The sequence below is a fragment of the Amblyomma americanum genome, chromosome 10 (assembly GCF_052857255.1).
Source record: "Amblyomma americanum isolate KBUSLIRL-KWMA chromosome 10, ASM5285725v1, whole genome shotgun sequence".
NCBI classification, from domain to species: Eukaryota; Metazoa; Arthropoda; class Arachnida; order Ixodida; family Ixodidae; genus Amblyomma; species Amblyomma americanum.
Genome location: NC_135506.1, coordinates 47,066,917 through 47,084,515, shown reverse-complemented (window position 1 = coordinate 47,084,515; position 17,599 = coordinate 47,066,917). Strand labels below are relative to the sequence as shown.

At 46.3% G+C, this 17,599-nt stretch overlaps 1 protein-coding gene across 7 annotated transcripts in view; it reads left to right on the top strand.

Moving 5' to 3' along the window:
- Nucleotides 1-17,599, top strand: part of LOC144107497 (uncharacterized) — a 31,983-nt gene that overhangs the window by 10,875 nt on the left and 3,509 nt on the right. For 2 of the 7 annotated variants that reach the window (XM_077640523.1, XM_077640522.1), the window contains 2 exons: nucleotides 6,221-6,698; nucleotides 8,715-11,190. In XM_077640523.1, coding sequence (XP_077496649.1) covers nucleotides 6,361-6,698; nucleotides 8,715-9,441 — 1,065 coding nt within the window. In that variant the 5' untranslated portion in view covers nucleotides 6,221-6,360 and the 3' untranslated portion in view covers nucleotides 9,442-11,190. Of the gene's footprint in view, nucleotides 1-1,523; nucleotides 1,626-6,220; nucleotides 6,699-8,714; nucleotides 11,191-16,303; nucleotides 16,627-17,599 lie in introns of those variants that run through there. The other 5 variants (XM_077640519.1, XM_077640518.1, XM_077640521.1 and 2 more) reach the window with 4 other exon arrangements.

Below are 17,599 nucleotides of genomic sequence, written 5' to 3'. Positions count from 1 at the left end.
AATATTGGCATCAAGAATATACGTGTGAAACAGAAACCCAAAACGCATTGCATTTAGCGTTACTTCACAGTCAGCGTTTAGGACACATACTCGTCGTCCACCTCCATGCGTTCCTCAACGTCGGCCAGTTCACATGCTTCGTCAACCTCCATCGGTTCTCCAGCGTAGTCCACGTGAAAAGGTTCTGCGGTCTTGTGGGTGTCGTCCGTCTGTATACCTGTGCTAACGGACTTTGGGTCGCGAGAAACTCCTGCCACGCCCTCGACGACCGGCTGCATTTTCAGTGCAATCATAACTGGAGGAACAAAAATGAGTGGTCCAACTGTGGGCACCAGAGAGACATAGAACTTCAGCGGGGGCCGCTGAGGAGGCGTGTTTTCCACCATGACAACACTTGGCCCCAGGCCCTGGAAGGCCAGCCCCGTCTCAGATCGGTCCATGCCACTTGTGGAGTTGGCGTCCATTTTTTTAGTTCCTGCAGGCACAAAGATGCCAGAGGCCAATTTGAGAGTCCTGAGCGATGAACGCGGCACTCCATGTGTTTGCCATGCGCTATGTGTACATGACACAATGTTTGGCGTCTATCCCAAAGACATAGCGCTCGTGAACCTGTTTTTTTGTGTCCCTTACTCTGTCCGTCGTCCGGTATTTTGCGCTTCCTAGTTTACAACCTAGCCCTTAAATTGCACCAAGACAAATTGCCATTTCTTCTTCAGTTTGATTGAGTAGGAACAACCGCAGTATGTTTTAGGTCGGATACAGCGCAATGTATATTAATATCATGGGCATCGTAGGGACATAGGCTTTCCTTAGCATAGGAATTTTGTTTCTGCAACAAAGTTATCGAGGCGATAATTCGTAGAACAACTCTAGGCACATATTTAAAGCTCTTACAATCGTCCTGATTGCTTGATCAAGAAGAAGCCTCTAAGATTATGGTTTCTAATTAATGCGTTGGACAGCAGTTTGGAGAAGGAGTCTTTTTCCATGATGGGAGTGTCCTGGAAGCTACGTTAGCGATGCCGATTAATGCTATAGCACTAAGGGGTCTAGTGCGTACTCTTCTGAGTAATTGTGCCTTGTTGACTTCAAGACGATGGACAAAGGAGTAGCAAAGCCGCAGGCAGATAGTTTAAGCAACCATTGCTTTAGAGTCGACAGGCATTTTTTTACCATCCGCATGGTGTCGCCAATAATTTTATCTGCCAAGAAAAGCATTGGAAAGTCTTGCGAGAGTATCTGCCAAATGATAACTTAGTATCAGGCACTGGAAGAAGTGTAGCCGTTGAAAGCATCAAAGCACGCTGAATAGCTTGGCGTTTGCTCCACTCACATTTCGCAAGTTGGCAGTTTAGCGCACCTTTCTAACACCTGAGACAAAAGACAGGGGCTTTGGAGAAAAATAGGACTCTGAACGCGCATGATACCTTCCATCTCTGGTAAGGTAGCCTTTCGTAGAGCGCACAAAGCCTAACATCTTTCACATCCTTTCCAGCTTAGCGATGTTGATGATCCGCTTTCAGATCTCAAGTGACAGTACACTAGCTTGGTGCTCTTACCTCTGCCGTTTACGGTTCTCTTCTCGGGATCTGGAGGCACGACCTTCGAGAGGTCCTTTCCGACTTGTGAGTATTGTGTGACAGGAGCAGTAGCAGTGATCTGAGCTGGTACTGATTGCTGAAGTAGTCGATGTTTCCAGTACAGCGTTTGGTCGATGGAACAAACACGATGAAGTGGTGCGCAAGAGAACTCTGCTCGAAGCAATATGGCTATAATCTCAACTTTAAGGGAACTGAGTGCTGGAAGTGTCCTTTTGTACGTAATTTACTCTGGAGATACCGAACCTCTTCGGACGATCTCTCTTTCTTCTTTCTAAAACAAACGTATCTCTCACTCTCTGAGACTTGGATATCTGCGGCTGCAATTTTTGAAGCCTGTAAACGACGTGCAGGGCAGGTAGGTGAATGAACTCTGAGCGTCACTTCCGTTTTCAGACGTCTTCATTTCTCTACCCCGTGTGGTCACGTCCTCAGTCCTTATCGTGTTGACAGCGATAAATGTAAAAATAAACCTTCTCCACGATAACGGCTTATTGTTGACGTTAATGTAGGGTCGTCACAATAGAGATGTCTTGCTGAGCAATGAGCTCATGGCGCAGGTTGTCCTGGCCTGAGTAGCCGTTGGACAAAGCTGTATCATTGGTGGAGTGGAGAGAGAAAGTGGCAGGGAAAAGAAATGTGTCATATTTCTATCGTTCACAACAAAGGAGAGAACTCTGAATAGTACTCTTGTTGATTGTACTCCAAAGCATTCTTTGGAGTCTTCCGAACCGCCAAAAGAACCACAAACCTTAGCGCGTAGCGTAATTATCACGAAGCCGAAATATCCTTTAACTTAAAAGTGTACAAAGCTAAACAATCATTTTTTTTTTACCTACACAACCCGGAATGCTTCACACAAACCGTCGTCAATTCTGGAAATGCATTAATCCTAAACCGATCAGAAACATAACACTGTGATCGATTGTGATCACAAAAATCGATTGTGATCGATTCTTTGTCATTCCATGAACGGTATTTTGCAACGATCTTCAAAGCATCATATCGACAATTCGGAAACCGCAGCGGTGACAGCATACAATTATTTAGGCATTAGTTTAACGCGCGATCTTGACTTGTCTTTCAACGTAGTTCACGTTACTAACGATGCAAACCAAATACTTGGTTACTTTCGACGGACCCTGCGACTAGCATCCCCAACAATAAACTCCCTTGCTTATTTAACACTTATTTGTTTCAAGCTAGAACATGCAAGCGCGGTTTGGGACCCCATCAAAATAACTTATATACTAGTCTTGAAGCAGTGCAGAATCGCGCTGCGAGATTAATCTTCTCGGCCTATTCTTGAGATATAAGTTTCACCGAACTAAAGCGTAATGCTAACCTTACAACCTTAGCTAAGGGCCAAAAAATTGCCAGGCTGTGTCTCTCTATTAAGTTCTACTATCACCCATTTCTCGAATAAATTATCAGCCCCACCCACCGTATCTCGAAACACACAAACCACGAGGAGGCCGTTTACCTGCCCCCTCCCCTGCCCGGACATCTGCATATTTTTCATTTTTTGTTCTGCAGCAAGGGACTGGAATGGCCTGCCAAATGCCTTACTGAATCAACTCGACTCATCATCATTCAGATCATCCATCGAAACAATCATCTGCTGAGTGTTCCGCCCCCTCATCTAATAATCCTTCAATGGAGCCTTTGAGGCTCTTATAAACGAATAAATAAATAAATAAATAGAAAAATGTGACAATGAAGAAGGACATCTACTTTCACAAGAAAGGTTTTGGTGGGAAGGATCGAACATAAATAAGCTTGAAGAAGTGACCGAGAACTGGTTTTCTTCTGTTTTGAAAATAACACGAAGCGAACCATAATAATAATAATAATTGGTTTTTGGGGAAAGGAAATGGCGCAGTATCTGTCTCATATATCGTTGGACACCTGAACCGCGCAGTAAGGGAAGGGATAAAGGAGGGAGTGAAAGAAGAAAGGAAGAAGAGGTGCCGTAGTGGAGGGCTCCGGAATAATTTCGACCGCCTGGGGATCTTTAACGTGCACTGACATCGCACAGCACACGGGCGCCTTAGCGTTTTTCCTCCATAAAAAAGCAGCCGCCACGGTCGGGTTCGAACCCGGGAACTCCGGATCAGTAGTCGAGCGCCCTAACCACTGAGCCACCGCGGCGGGTGAAGCGAACCAGTCAAGAATTCAGAAATTGAACAGGGGCACAGCCAATTTGAAATTCATCTTTACATTTTAGAAAATTACACTGTGCTGCGGAAAGCGCCGAAAGCCGCGAAAGGTTAATTAACGCACACCAAGAGATGCTTCTGACTGATTACAAATCATGCAACATGTCACTGATAAGCATCCGTTGCACTAAAATGCTCCTCGCTTCGTGCGATTAAACCTTGCTCCCTGTAATATCGCATAAAAATGATGGCATGCTCGCCGATTTAATTGATTTTTTATATACTTTATTTAAAACACAAATCAAGAGGTAAACTTCTGTGGCTGCTCAAGGGGTTTTTAGGACTTAATGAAGCAATCTGACGAGGTTGTCACCTAAATGTGTTGTGTTTACATTTTGGTGGGGTGAATGTTTTTGTGCCTCATACTACGCATTTCCTATAGTGTAATCTCAAAGTTTTTGCACAGTATTAGTGTTCTTAGTTCCTTCTTTTTGCACAGTAGTTGTAGGAAGTTTTTTTCTCTGTTTTCTTTACATTTGCATTTGGATCCATTTTCTCACGAGCGTTATCCATTTTCTTTCTAAACCTACCTTGCAATTTATTTTACATTTGCCGGTTTTTTGCCTTTTTAGTTGCATCTTTTTCGTGCTGTACTCTTCATTGCCATCGGGCTTGGGGTTATCTAAAATAAATATTCTATGTGTTTGAGGAGATTACTTGCCGAAGGTGATGGGCGTTGCCTTCTATTCATGTGGCTATATGACTGTGACTAGGAGATACATCTTGTTTATCCAGCCTGACGAAATACTGAATTGTTGCAGATTATTTGTAACAGGCAAACTATTTGTTTGGTTACCTATGTTATCTACTATAAACAAAATTGGATTGTAAAAATATTTTTAGCACAATAACGCAGGAATATACTAATTAATAAGGGCTGACGCATCAAAAGCAGAGTGTCAAGCAGGAGCACTGACAACGCATCCAGGGGTCCACACAACGACAAACGAAAATATGTGAAAAAAGCGTTATAAAACTTATCTCAGCACTTATACAGCCAAGTGATACCGCAACTGCTCCTCAGCTCCTGCGGTATTCTTGCATGAAACACTTTGATGGATCGTTGGTACGACACAGAGAGCATATCTATCACTACAAATTACATTGTAGTCAGAACCGACAAAAGTTTCACAAATTTCTTCGCTCCACCAAACACGCCTTGCGTATGTATATCACGCATGGGGGAAAGCTGCGAAGGCAATGAAATACTACTACGACGCGCGCACCGAAAGATGACTTCGATATATGGGCAAAAGCAGCGAAATGAGTGACGCTGTACAACTTCTCTTTGAGAGGTTGTATCGCTGCTAGCATTTGCTTAATGGGACATAAAATCCTGCATAATACATGGGCAATTTTATCCTCCTGCATTCTGACCAATAGAGTGCCAGGCGTCATTTTTCGGAATGGTGTTTAGAAATCAAAAGTACGCTGTTTGATAGTTTTTTTAAATATAGGCAAATTGGTAGTTCATCTTTCCGCACCCGCACATGAAAGAAAAGGGCAGGAATTTCAAATGCCCTGGAAATTTAGGTTGTGCGCCAAAGTTTGAAACGCATTTGCTGGCCCTCTTCACGTAGTTGACCCTTTTGGATCTGTTTAAAATTATTTAGCTAGCTACATTTAGGAATACCATTTTATGGAGCCTGTGTTAGGAAGCATGGCACATTCCACAAACCTACTTTGAGCATATCCTTAAAGCGTGCGGTACGCTAGTGATCACTTACACACTCGCTACTGTGGGTCTCTTTATACTGTAATTGAGGCAGTGAGAACGCTGCAATATGATTTCCTTTATTAGCACTCATTAAGCACACACCAGAGGTAGTTTTGTACACAGGCAAAGCTGCAGTATGCAAACCGTTTGTGTTGCTCGAAATAAATAGTGATGTCCTTTCATCCACTGACACTCATGCGTTCTCGTGTCCATTGTGCTAGCGCCATACCACCAGTATTATTGATACCATGATTCAGAGATGGCGTCTTGAGGGGAGTGTCCAAAAACAATACTCGGTAGGTGCCGTAAGCAAAATTTTTGTTTACACTAGCATTTCGAAAGCTGCAATTATGTGGCAGTAAGAAACGTCATGTCTTCTACTTCACATGTGGTTTTTGCCCGGTTTTGTATTCTTAATCATGCCGCAGATATTGTATAATATGCAATTAATAGGCCAGTTACATGTTTTCTTAGAGCGTTTTCATGGTGCGCAAGGTAGCATATTAACCAAAGCTACCTTTACTTGTAACATTTCCATCCCCATGGCCTATTACAAGTTATTTTTCTTTTTTGATTTATGAGTTGGTTCTTTTAAGCTTTTAGAGGTTGCCGCCCGATTAACTTCACCTGTAAATTTCTCTTCATTTCTAAGATTTTTTTCCGTTTGTATTGTTTTTTTTTTTCAGAAAATACAAAGATCTCTAACTGCCCGTTCTGTGCGAGTCGATGCTAGCCTCCGAAATGCTGCACGTGCCCTGCATTAGACGAAGAAGAGCTTCAACGGCTACTGGGTGTCACCGGCCGCCACATCCACCCTGATTAAGTCATGGCCAAGGGCAAGAAGGCGAAGTCTCCGGCCAAAGGAAAGAAGGGCAAGGGAGGCAGCAAGGCAAAGCCCGCTGGCAAGGGATCGTCCCCCGGAAAAGCGGCCTCGGCCACGCCGAGCCAGGAACAGTCCGCGACGCAGCAGCTTACTACCGGCTCAAGCCAGGACATCACAGCGGGCAGCACGGCTTCTCTGATACCAGGTCAGTCTGGAGCCCCTACGTCTCAAGCGGAGCTCTTCAAGCCCCTCAACCGGCCCATGCTGCCACCCTTGGTTCTGCCCGCCGACCGCAGCCTGTCACTTACGCGACGACCATCTCCCATCATCGTCAGGGAGTGGTGAGTGGTTGTTCAGTATTACGTATGAGCGGGCCTTCAACAATCCGGCAGTACTAAACGGACGGAACATCGCAGCTACATGCTCAAGATGCTTGCTTCAGGTGCTGCAGACATGCACTTCGACGCCATGGTTGCTATCGAGGCTCCTTCTTTGTGCTCCTTTGTCAACTATTTCTTCCTCTGGGTTATATTTCGCTTGTTCCAAGCTAGGTAACACGGATAACCTGTCCTTATATCTACGCGGCCATGTATGTAGTGTACACCCGTCATGACGCCGGCTTTCTTAATACTCCAAAGTGGAGACCGGAGCGCTGTCAACCATATTCGCGAGGTCTTCAGGGCATACGTGTAAACACTTTAACGGCATGCGAGCCCGGGGAAGCATTTCTGAATTAAATGTTTTCAGTTAACCTCTTCGGCGACAGTGCGTACCAACAAGAAGTGCTTTGAAAGTGTGGTGCAGCAAATTCTAAAATGTGTCTGATGCTTCTAACCACAGTGTTTGAATCAATCTGGTTCACGTCCTCTGCGTGTTCTCCCGCTGTTCTGATATATTAGCCAGGTTAGGAGACTAAAACCATTTAAATACTAAGTATTTGTAGCTGCAGCTACTTTACCTGTGTTACGGGGGTTCTTCTTGGGGGTGATGACGTCGGCTGTCGGCTATTGCGTTTGGTCTTGAGCGCCGTCGGTGAAGGCTCCCACGTTTGCCTGCTGGTTGATAATGACGTGATTTAAGTGCATCTGTACAATGGCGGCTGCGTCGGGTACAAAAACTTAAATAGACCGGCCTATGAATTGCCTTTAGTCTGTTCAGGAACTGCAAAATTTTTGCAAAGCTTAGAACGGAAAGGGGGCTTTTTCTAGAGCGATTCATCTGAGGCTATATAACTTGGGTGGGCACGAACTAGGCCTGCTTGCTATTCGCGGTCCTCCTGGTGTGGGGAGGGGACAACAGCTGGGGGAAATGGGCGCACAACAATTGTCTATGCCACCCTTTTCTTCGTCCGTATATATGGGCAGAATTCTGGGGGCTACTTTAGTTTAAAATTGTGGAAAAACTTCGGCTGTAATGAATAATGGGCTCTTGAAAGAAGTTTCAAATATCCCTCTTGAAAGTGAGACCATGCAAATTACAGTACAGGGGTGACACTTCAGGGCCAAAAAGTAACGCGCCGTATGTATAACTCTCTACTGTCTAGCATTACGAAATCGCTCCGAACGGTTTAAACACTAAGTACACATTACTACTTGAAGCTTTGAGCAAAGTAGTACGTCAGCATATACTCAGAAGCCAGCACTTTCTTGTCAAAATATTTGGCAACACTATGAACAAGTTGTGTGATGAAAAAAAGGGCGCGAATGTGTGACGTACAGCCCGAATCCTACAATTCCCAGTATCTGATTGTCTGACTGATAATGCGGTGAAAACATCAAGATATTTGTGGGACGAAACACTGTTTATTTTCTTTGGGGCCTTCAGTTGGTTCGAGGCCTTCGATATGGCATTTCACACTATCTCGACTAGCTGCACAAAATGGATAAAATCCTGATTGCTACGGACTGTCGACATATATATTTGTCAGGTTTTGGCAGCGCTAAAAAAACTTTGGAATGTAGGCAGGTTAACTAGCATACTGTGGAGTTAGGGATTTACTTCTTTGATTCCTTCATAATTTTGGCTTTAACGGGTTAAACTGAAATTGCCACAACGCCATCATCTACAACTTGTCAGCGCGTTGCGGGTAGTGGTGCTGTGGCGATTGCATTTAATGTATTGTTCCGCAAATACGAAAGATAACCAATGCCTTCTTCACTCCTTACGCCGTACGCTGGTCTTCTTGGCAGCTTCACGATCAATTATTACTATCAGAGAAGAGGAATAGATTAAATACATTTAGTATGTCAAATTATCTGTGCGTTGGTTTCGTAATTCTGAACGCATTATGGCTTCGAAATTTACATTACTGACAATGCAAATCTCACGAATCCTACCATCTTATTCTCACACAACAGGGGTGACGTCTGGTTCTTTCCCGTGAGTGTACTTGCCATGGCCCTGGTCGTGCTCGGCATGATTACACTGACGCTGCACATGAAAGCCGAAGACATGGTGGGCGAGCCGGACAACGACACCTCCGTCAGCAATGCGACGGCCGGAACTGAGGCAGAATCCACTGCCTTCAGCAGCCTCACCCTGCCGACGACTTTCAGCAAGCCTAAGGAAACTATGGAGACACCAGAGCACGAGCCTAAGGAAACGATGGAGACACCGGAGCACGAGCCTAAGGAGACGATGCAGACACCGGAGCACGAGCCTAAGGATACGATGCAGACACCGGAGCACGAGCCTAAGGAGACGATGGAGACACCAGAGCAGGAGCCTAAAGAGACGATGGAGACACCAGAGCACGAACCCAAGGAGACGATGGAGACACCGGAGCACGAGCCTAAGGAGACGATGCAGACACCGGAGCACGAGCCTAAGGAGACGATGGAGACACCAGAGCACGAGCCAAGCGCGTCGGTGCCAACCCCGGAAGAAGAGTTCACAGAGACAGACGCCGATGTGGAAGCTACGGCGACCGCCCTTCCCATAGGGACCGATGATGTTCCATTGGCGTCTACAAGTGTCAAGGAGGACAGGGAGGCGGCGTCCACTAAAGGCTCTTGGAGGTCGTTGGGAGATCCAGGAAAGTCTTCTAACGACGATATGGCGAAGAACTCTCTGGATCTTTCCTAGACCTAACTAGAAATTTGAACCGGCTTCAAGGACACTTCTTTCTAGGAATCCCTAAACCGTCACGTGGCCTGCGTCCGAAGTTCTAGACTGGGGAGCGCAACACATCCTACACGACAGCCAAATGATTTTAAAGTCGCAGTCGTGTATTGCAAGTTTTAGAGATCTGGCCTGTACATGCAGAAGCGATCTTCATTTTTTTTGCTGAAATGAATTACTTGACGTTGAAATGCGGATGATAGGATGTTTATTTGCAGGACTTAACGGCAGGTGATCGAAGATGGTGGCTCAGTTCGCTGCTTTCAGAACCATGCTTTCGATCATCACTCCTTCCTCCACGCCGTCTCCTCGTGCGTCGGCCTGGCTGCGCGGAAACCATCATTACATGCAGACCTCATTATCGACTCGGTGGGCTATTGGTGTCTAGCAAAAAGTACTAACTACGAAATGAACTCGTAAAACACAGAAATTAGCCGTATTTAAAGAAACCATGCTGTTTTCAGTTTCATTTCTTTGTTTAGCCTCCGCGTTGGCTTAGTGGTTATGGCGCTCGGCTGCTCACCCGAAAGACGCGGGTTCGATCGCGGCCGAGTCGGTCTCAATGGAAGCGAAATGCTAGAGGTCCATGTACTGTGCGGTGTAAGTGCGCGTTAAAGAACCCCAGGTGGTCGATGTTATCCGGCGTCCTCCGCTGCGGCTCCCTCATAGCCCCGAGTCACTTTAGGACGTTAAGCTCCAGAAAGCAGATTTCTGTGATTTACTTTGCTTCACCGTTTAACTTGTTTAGCTGCGCTGTACAGCCACGTAGTGAAGGAAACGTCACACCGGCAAATATGACGCAAAATTAAAACTACAACATTTCAGATAGTGTGGCGCTCCTGGTGCATCATTGTCGGCCGTTAGGCCACTTGATGTATGCGCAAGTACTTAGGCTCATTGGCAACATGGTGCGGATGTTTGAGTACTACTGAATAAAAAATGCCGAATATATTTAGCAATGGAATGTACTAACTCGTGACGAAAACGACATTGCAAACTTTTTTTTTGCGGCGATAGCTCTTAAATGCCCGATTTCTTTAGTTGCGCGTCGTTGTAGTAGTAGGCGTAAGCAGAGCGAGGTTACCATGGAAGGAGCACGAGGAGTGTTGTACTCACGCCACAGACGACGTCACTAGAACACCTCTTAGAACCAACCACACTGAGTGGTCCGCAACCTGTGACGTACAAGAGCGTAGTTTCTCTCCGTCGCAAACGGCGTCAGTATGATCGATTAAAATACATGCACTTGCTGTTTCATGATAAACTAGGTATGAGAAAACACGATTACATAAGCCTGTACACCGACGAACCACCCGATCGCATCATAGCAAAAAACTTAAAGATTATTCCTGCCACACTCAAACCTTCGCTAACTCTTTTTTTCCGAGAACTGTCCGTGAGTGGAACCGGCTTCCGGCCAGCATTGTAGAATGCCCTACTACTGAAGCATTTATGAATGCTGTCAGAATGCGGTCAGATAGTAATTGATGATTACAGAGTGTTCTTGAGATTTCTTTTTTTGGGGGTTTCTGCACGCAACTTTCCTTCATCTATTTTTGCTTGTGAGTGCATCTCATTTGTTGAAGGCAGCGTGTTGTGCCTTGATTCGTTTTGCGCATGTCACTTATGTTTTTTTTTATTCTCCCGCTCCTGCTTACAGCCTCACCTAGAGGCTAGCAGTACTGTGTAAATAAAATAAATAAATAAACTGCTTCCAGTGCTGCGTAGACCTCTCTAATTACATGCGCAGACATCTTGTAGAATCAGGAAATGGTCCAACACCTCGAACACGGCGTTCCTCATAGTCTTAGGTGCTTTGCGAAGTTAAATCCTCATAAACCAAACATCTCCAGCCTCTTCTCAGGGCTTCTTTCATGACTACACGGGACGTGGAGAGAAGTTGTACTTGAAGAGCGAGTTCGTCTGAAAAATACACTGAGCGATCTATAACTGCACATATATGTAAGTCACATTCAATTTGTTTACCACTGTATATCACTAAATGAAAATAACTCAACAGCTGTCGCTGTATACCACCTTAAACAGTGGTAACCGTCCTGGGAGGGTGGTTTTTGTAGCAAGAGCTACACTGCGCCAACTTTTCGAGCCTTCAGCGTGACACCCCTGTGCTCCGTGGTGGCGCCGTGGCTGGTCACGTGGTTGGTCACGTGGCGCGGAACAGCTGCTGCTGCCGGCGGCGCGGCACGCCGGCGGAACCGAGCTGCAACCGCTGTAGGCATGCGCCGTGTCAAGTGGGGTGGAGGGGAAGTGGAGAGGGGGAGAGGGGGAGAGAGTGAATCCACGTCCAGGGACGAAGATGAAGGAACGCCCAGCAAAACGGAGCTGCGCAAGACCGACTTTGCAATTCGACTGAGCGAGTTCCACTCGGCCAGCTGTACCTATCGCGTCACTCCAGGTTTGACCAGAGCTAAACCACAGCGATTTTTTTTCAGGAATATACACGAAACCCACTTTAGAATTGAAAACCTTAAAAAGCACTGTAGGAATAAACAATTATCTTACCCCTTGCCATGCCGCCTGTCTATCACCATCTCGTATCACCAGAAGTAATATAATTTTGTCGTCGTTAATTACATTTATTAGTCCACTAAAAATGAACAACGGTTTAAGCATTGTGAAGCGACAACAGCTTTTCAAATACGACATACCGCATGAAGACAGGACAGTGCATAGACAACACAGGAAGAGCGCTAAAGTCGCACCTGTCGCTAGCACTCCGCCTTGGCGATCTTAGCAACTCTTTTCCAGTGACCTACCGACGGGCTGAAAGAACCGAAGAGCGAAGAAACCTCCTGAGGGCAGAAGCTCTTACACAGGCAGAAGGCGAAATACCTTGCTCTGCACGTCGTAAATGCTATGAGGCTGAAGCACGGCACGCACTGTTCCTCTGGCGAATGCACATACATAAAAGAGCCCGATGTAGTTGAAATGAATCTTAATAGGATGGAACTTTGGGCTTGTTTGTGTACTGTCCTGTCTTCATGCGCTATGTCTTATTCAAAAGTGATGCACCAACAATCCCAAAGTTCCATCCTATTAAGATTCATTTCTTCTACATCGGGCTCTTTTATGTATGTGCGTTCGCCGGAGGAACAGTGCGTGCTGTGCTCCAGCCTCATAGCCTTTACGACGTGCAGAGCAAGGTATTTCGCCTTCTGCCTGCGGAAGAACTTCTGCCCTCAAGAGGTTTCTTCGCTCTTCGGTTCTTTCAGCCCGTCGGTAGGTCACTGGAAAAGAGTTGCTAAGATCACCAAGGCGGAGTGCTGGCTACAGGTGCGATTTTAGCGCTCGTCCTCTGTTGTCTATGCACTGTCCTGTCTTCATGCGCTATGTCTTATTAAAAAGTGATGCACCAACAATCCCAAAGTTCCATCCTATTAAGGTTCATTTCTTCTACATCGGGCTCTTTTATGTATGTGCGTTCGCCGGAGGAACAGTGCGTGCTTTGCTCCAGCCTCATAGCCTTTACGACGTGCAGAGCAAGGCATTTCGCCTTCTGCCTGCGGAAGAACTTCTGCCCTCAAGAGGTTTCTTCGCTCTTCGGTTCTTTCAGCCCGTCGGTAGGTCACTGGAAAAGAGTTGCTAAGATCACCAATTCGGAGTGCTGGCGACAGGTGCGATTTTAGCGCACGTCCTGTGTTGTCTATGCACTGTCCTGTCTTCATGCGCTATGTCTTATTCAAAAGTGATGCACCAACAATCCCAAAGTTCCATCCTATTAAGATTCATTTCTTCTACATCGGGCTCTTTTATGTATGTGGGTTCGCCGGAGGAACAGTGCGTGCTGTGCTCCAGCCTCATAGCCTTTACGACGTGCAGAGCAAGGTATTTCGCCTTCTGCCTGCGGAAGAACTTCTGCCCTCAAGAGGTTTCTTCGCTCTTCGGTTCTTTCAGCCCGTCGGTAGGTCACTGGAAAAGAGTTGCTAAGATCACCAAGGCGGAGTGCTGGCTACAGGTGCGATTTTAGCGCTCGTCCTCTGTTGTCTATGCACTGTCCTGTCTTCATGCGCTATGTCTTATTCAAAAGTGATGCACCAACAATCCCAAAGTTTCATCCTATTAAGATTCATTTCTTCTACATCGGGCTCTTTTATGTATGTGCGTTCGCCGGAGGAACAGTGCGTGCTTTGCTCCAGCCTCATAGCCTTTACGACGTGCAGAGAAAGGTATTTCGCCTTCTGCCTGCGTAAGAACTTCTGCCCTCAGGAGGTTTCTTCGCTCTTCAGTTCTTTCAGCCCGTCGGTAGGTCACTGGAAAAGAGTTGCTAAGATCACAAAGGCGGAGTGCTGGCGACAGGTGCGACTTTAGCGCTCGTCCTGTGTTGTCTATGCACTGTCCTGTCTTCATGCGCTATGTCTTAATCAAAAATGATGCACCAACAATTCCAAAGTTCCATCCTATTAAGATTCACTTCTTCTACATCGGGCTCTTTTATGTATGTGCGTTCGCCGGAGGAACAGTGCGTGCTGTGCTCTAGCCTCATAGCCTTTACGACGTGCAGAGAAAGGTATTTCGCCTTCTGCCTGTGTAAGAGCTTCTGCCCTCAGGAGGTTTCTTCGCTCTTCGGTTCTTTCAGCCCGTCGGTAGGTCACTGGAAAAGAGTTGCTAAGATCGCCAAGGCGGAGTGCTAGCGACCGGTGCGACTTTAGCGCTCTTCCTGTGTTGTCTATGCACTGTCCTGTCTTCATGCGGTATGTCGTATTCAAAATTGATGCACCAACAATCCCAAAGTTCCGTCCTATTAAGATTCACTTCTTCTACATCGGGCTCTTTTATGTATGTGCGTTCGCCGGAGGAACAGTGCGTGCTGTGCTCCAGCCTCATAGCCTTTACGACGTGCAGAGAAAGGTATTTCGCCTTCTGCCTGCGTAAGAGCTTCTGCCCTCAGGAGCTTTCTTCGCTCTTCGGTTCTTTCAGCCCGTCGGTAGGTCACTGGAAAAGAGTCGCTAAGATCACCAAGGCGGAGTGCTGGCGACAGGTGCGACTTTAGCGCTCGTCCTGTGTTGTCTATGCACTGTCCTGTCTTCATGCGCTATGTCTTATTCGAAAAAGATGCACCAACAATCCCAAAGTTCCATCCTATTAAGATTCACTTCTTCTACATCGGGCTCTTTTATGTATGTGCGTTCGCCGGAGGAACAGTGCGTGCTGTGCTCCAGCCTCATAGCCTTTACGACGTGCAGAGAAAGGTATTTCGCCTTCTGCCTGTGTAAGAACTTCTGCTCTCAGGAGGTTTCTTCGCTCTTCGGTTCTTTCAGCCTGTCGGTAGGTCACTGGAAAAGAGTTGCTAAGATCACCAAGGCGGAGTGCTGGCGACAGGTGCGACTTTAGCGCTCGTCCTGTGTTGTCTATGCATTATCCTGTCTTCATGCGCTATGTCTTATTCAAAAGTGATGCACCAAATATCCCAAAGTTCCATCCTATTAAGATTCACTTCTACATCGGGCTCTTTTATGTATGTGCGTTCGCCGGAGGAACAGTGCGTGCTGTGCTCCAGCCTGATATCCTTTACGACGTGCAGAGAAAGGTATTTCGCCTTCTGCCTGTGTAAGAGCTTCTGCCCTCAGGAGGTTTCTTCGCTCTTCGGTTCTTTCAGCCCGTCGGTAGGTCACTGGAAAAGAGTTGCTAAGACCGCCAAGGCGGAGTGCTAGCGACAGGTGCGACTTTAGCGCTCGTCCTGTGTTGTCTATGCACTGTCCTGTCTTCACGCGCTATGTCTTATTCAAAAGTGATGCACCAACAAGCCCAAAGTTCCACCCTATTAACAGCTTTTTGTTCTTGGCGGACGAGCGGAATATAATATTGTTGCTTGCTCTGTGCTCCGAGATTAAAGTACGCCCCATTTACAGTATGGAGTGTGAAGTGCACAATGAATGCAGGATATTGCGTGCATTATGCGATTTGAGTCTGATGGACCGGCTCCATATATGGTCAACAGATGGTAGCCAAAGAGAATGTGAGCGTGAGCTTGCGTCCCGGAGACACAAGGGATATGCACTGAAACCAGTGTGCGCTTATATTCACGAGTATATAAATACATCAGGTAGACTGCTCTGCTGGAACAAGAATCCAAAACTCTTTCCCGTTTTTTTTTTCAATTTTTGTACAAATTGTAGTCTTAGAAACAAAATTATTCAAATACTCCATTCCTTGTTCATGAGTGCGTTTGCCTCCGCAATGCTCCCTGACCAACCTCCTGCCGTGGGTATGTGCCGTGAAGACTGAGAACATCAAAATCATCATCATCATCATCATCATCATCAACGCGCATGTGCAAGTGCGAAGCGAAGAGAACAGTGAGAACTTACACGTAGCAGAGTGCATAAATCTGGTTCCAATCTCCATCTTGTCTTTATTCGTCAGCTCCGACCTCTAACAAGAACAATGCAGCATCAGTATTGTTCTCATTTGTTGTTGTTGTGCCCTTCTTAAGTGGCGCGTACCTGCAAGTGAGATTAAGCACACATGAAAGATAGCTACTCCCGACATCAAAGAGAAGTTGGGCCGAGGATTGTCGCGATCACTGCGTGTTTCTGGACTTCCAGGGAAGACGCCGGGAACACAAACCCATTCTACTACAATTTTACTACAATGGTTCCCCGCAGTCTTTATTTAGGGTCTCTAAACTATCGTTTCTGTCTTTCATTACTTGTGCTAAATTCGGATGACATAACCTGGCCCGTTTTCCTCGATTCCGAAAGAGGGAGGAAGGTTAGGGGCTTGGCCTTGTTTGAGACTGGGGCAGTCTTTATTTTAAATATAATTTTATGAATTTATTTTCTGTAATTATTTTATTTGTCCCCAGGTACCGCACAATGCCAAGACATCTCGAGCTGGCAGCGTTGACCCCGGGTTTACTGGTGTAGTCCCACACCCGAACCGCGTGCACCAAAAGAAAGAAGAAGAAACGTGCGCTTGCGATGGCCCCGTTGCTTAAAGTCCTCCCTGGCCTCGGCTTCGTCCTGTGCGGCTTCGCAGTCTGGTCTGTCATCAGGAACATGGAAAGCGCAGACGTCGTTAGAATCCTGGACTGGATTGATGCGATCGTTTGGCTAGCCGGCAATCAGACCACGCCAAATGCTGGCGTTCCAGGACACAGCACACAGCGTAGTTCCTCCGACGTGACGAGTGAGTTTCACCTTACTCTTCTATCGTACCTGTTAATGCCTGAAGTGTTGAGCAAGGTGGCCTCAGGCAGCTTTCTAACAATGTAACGACGCGTTGAAGCTGTACAAGAATTTAAAAGTGATGCGTTTATAGGTTGAAAAGGTAGATCCGGGACTACAAAGCACTTCGTAGAGGAGGGACCCAGTGTGCCTTGGACCTCCTGTCGTTTTTGGCGTGCATCAAAACCGCAAATGCCAACCGTGGTTGTATTTCGTCTCGACCGAAATGTGGCCGAGTGGAACTCACCACAGTGACTCAGTGGTCATGGCTGTCAGCTGCAGAACACAAGGTCGGGCGATCGTGCCCTTGAACCAGTGACCACATTTCCATGGGAACAAAATGCAACAACCGTTCGTGCATTGCGCAGTGTCGGTGCACGTTAGAAAAGCTGCCGGTTGTCGAAATTATTTCAGTACTTCTGTATGGTGCCTATCTTACGAAATGGGTAAAAATGGGAACCCCGCCTGGGAGCTGGGTGATGACAATGCAGGTTAAAAATCACTTGTGCTCCAAATTATTCATTAGCTTTTACTAAGGTGCCTCTTTATTTTTTGTTTCTTTCATCCCTTCTTGCATCCTTTCCCTCACGGTGCAGCTCAGTGTTTCTCGAGCGTGAGACATTTATTGCTTGTGTTCTCATAAGTAACCTTTCATGTATTTAATCCCCACGTACCATACTACGCCATACGTACGTACAAGCCACCTAAAAGCACACCGAGTCCTGTCTACAGGACATTTGTGGCTCAGTACATCCTCTTGGAAATGCGTTTATTTAGCCAGTCAACGCAAGATTTTATGGCCATCACGAACAAGAGTGTGGCCATATTCCAGCCATATATTTCTTGGAAAGATGTCACACTAAATGGCCTAAAAATATTTTCTTATATTGTTTTTCGTCTCATAGCGAAAGCAAGCACAGAAATGAGACAATATA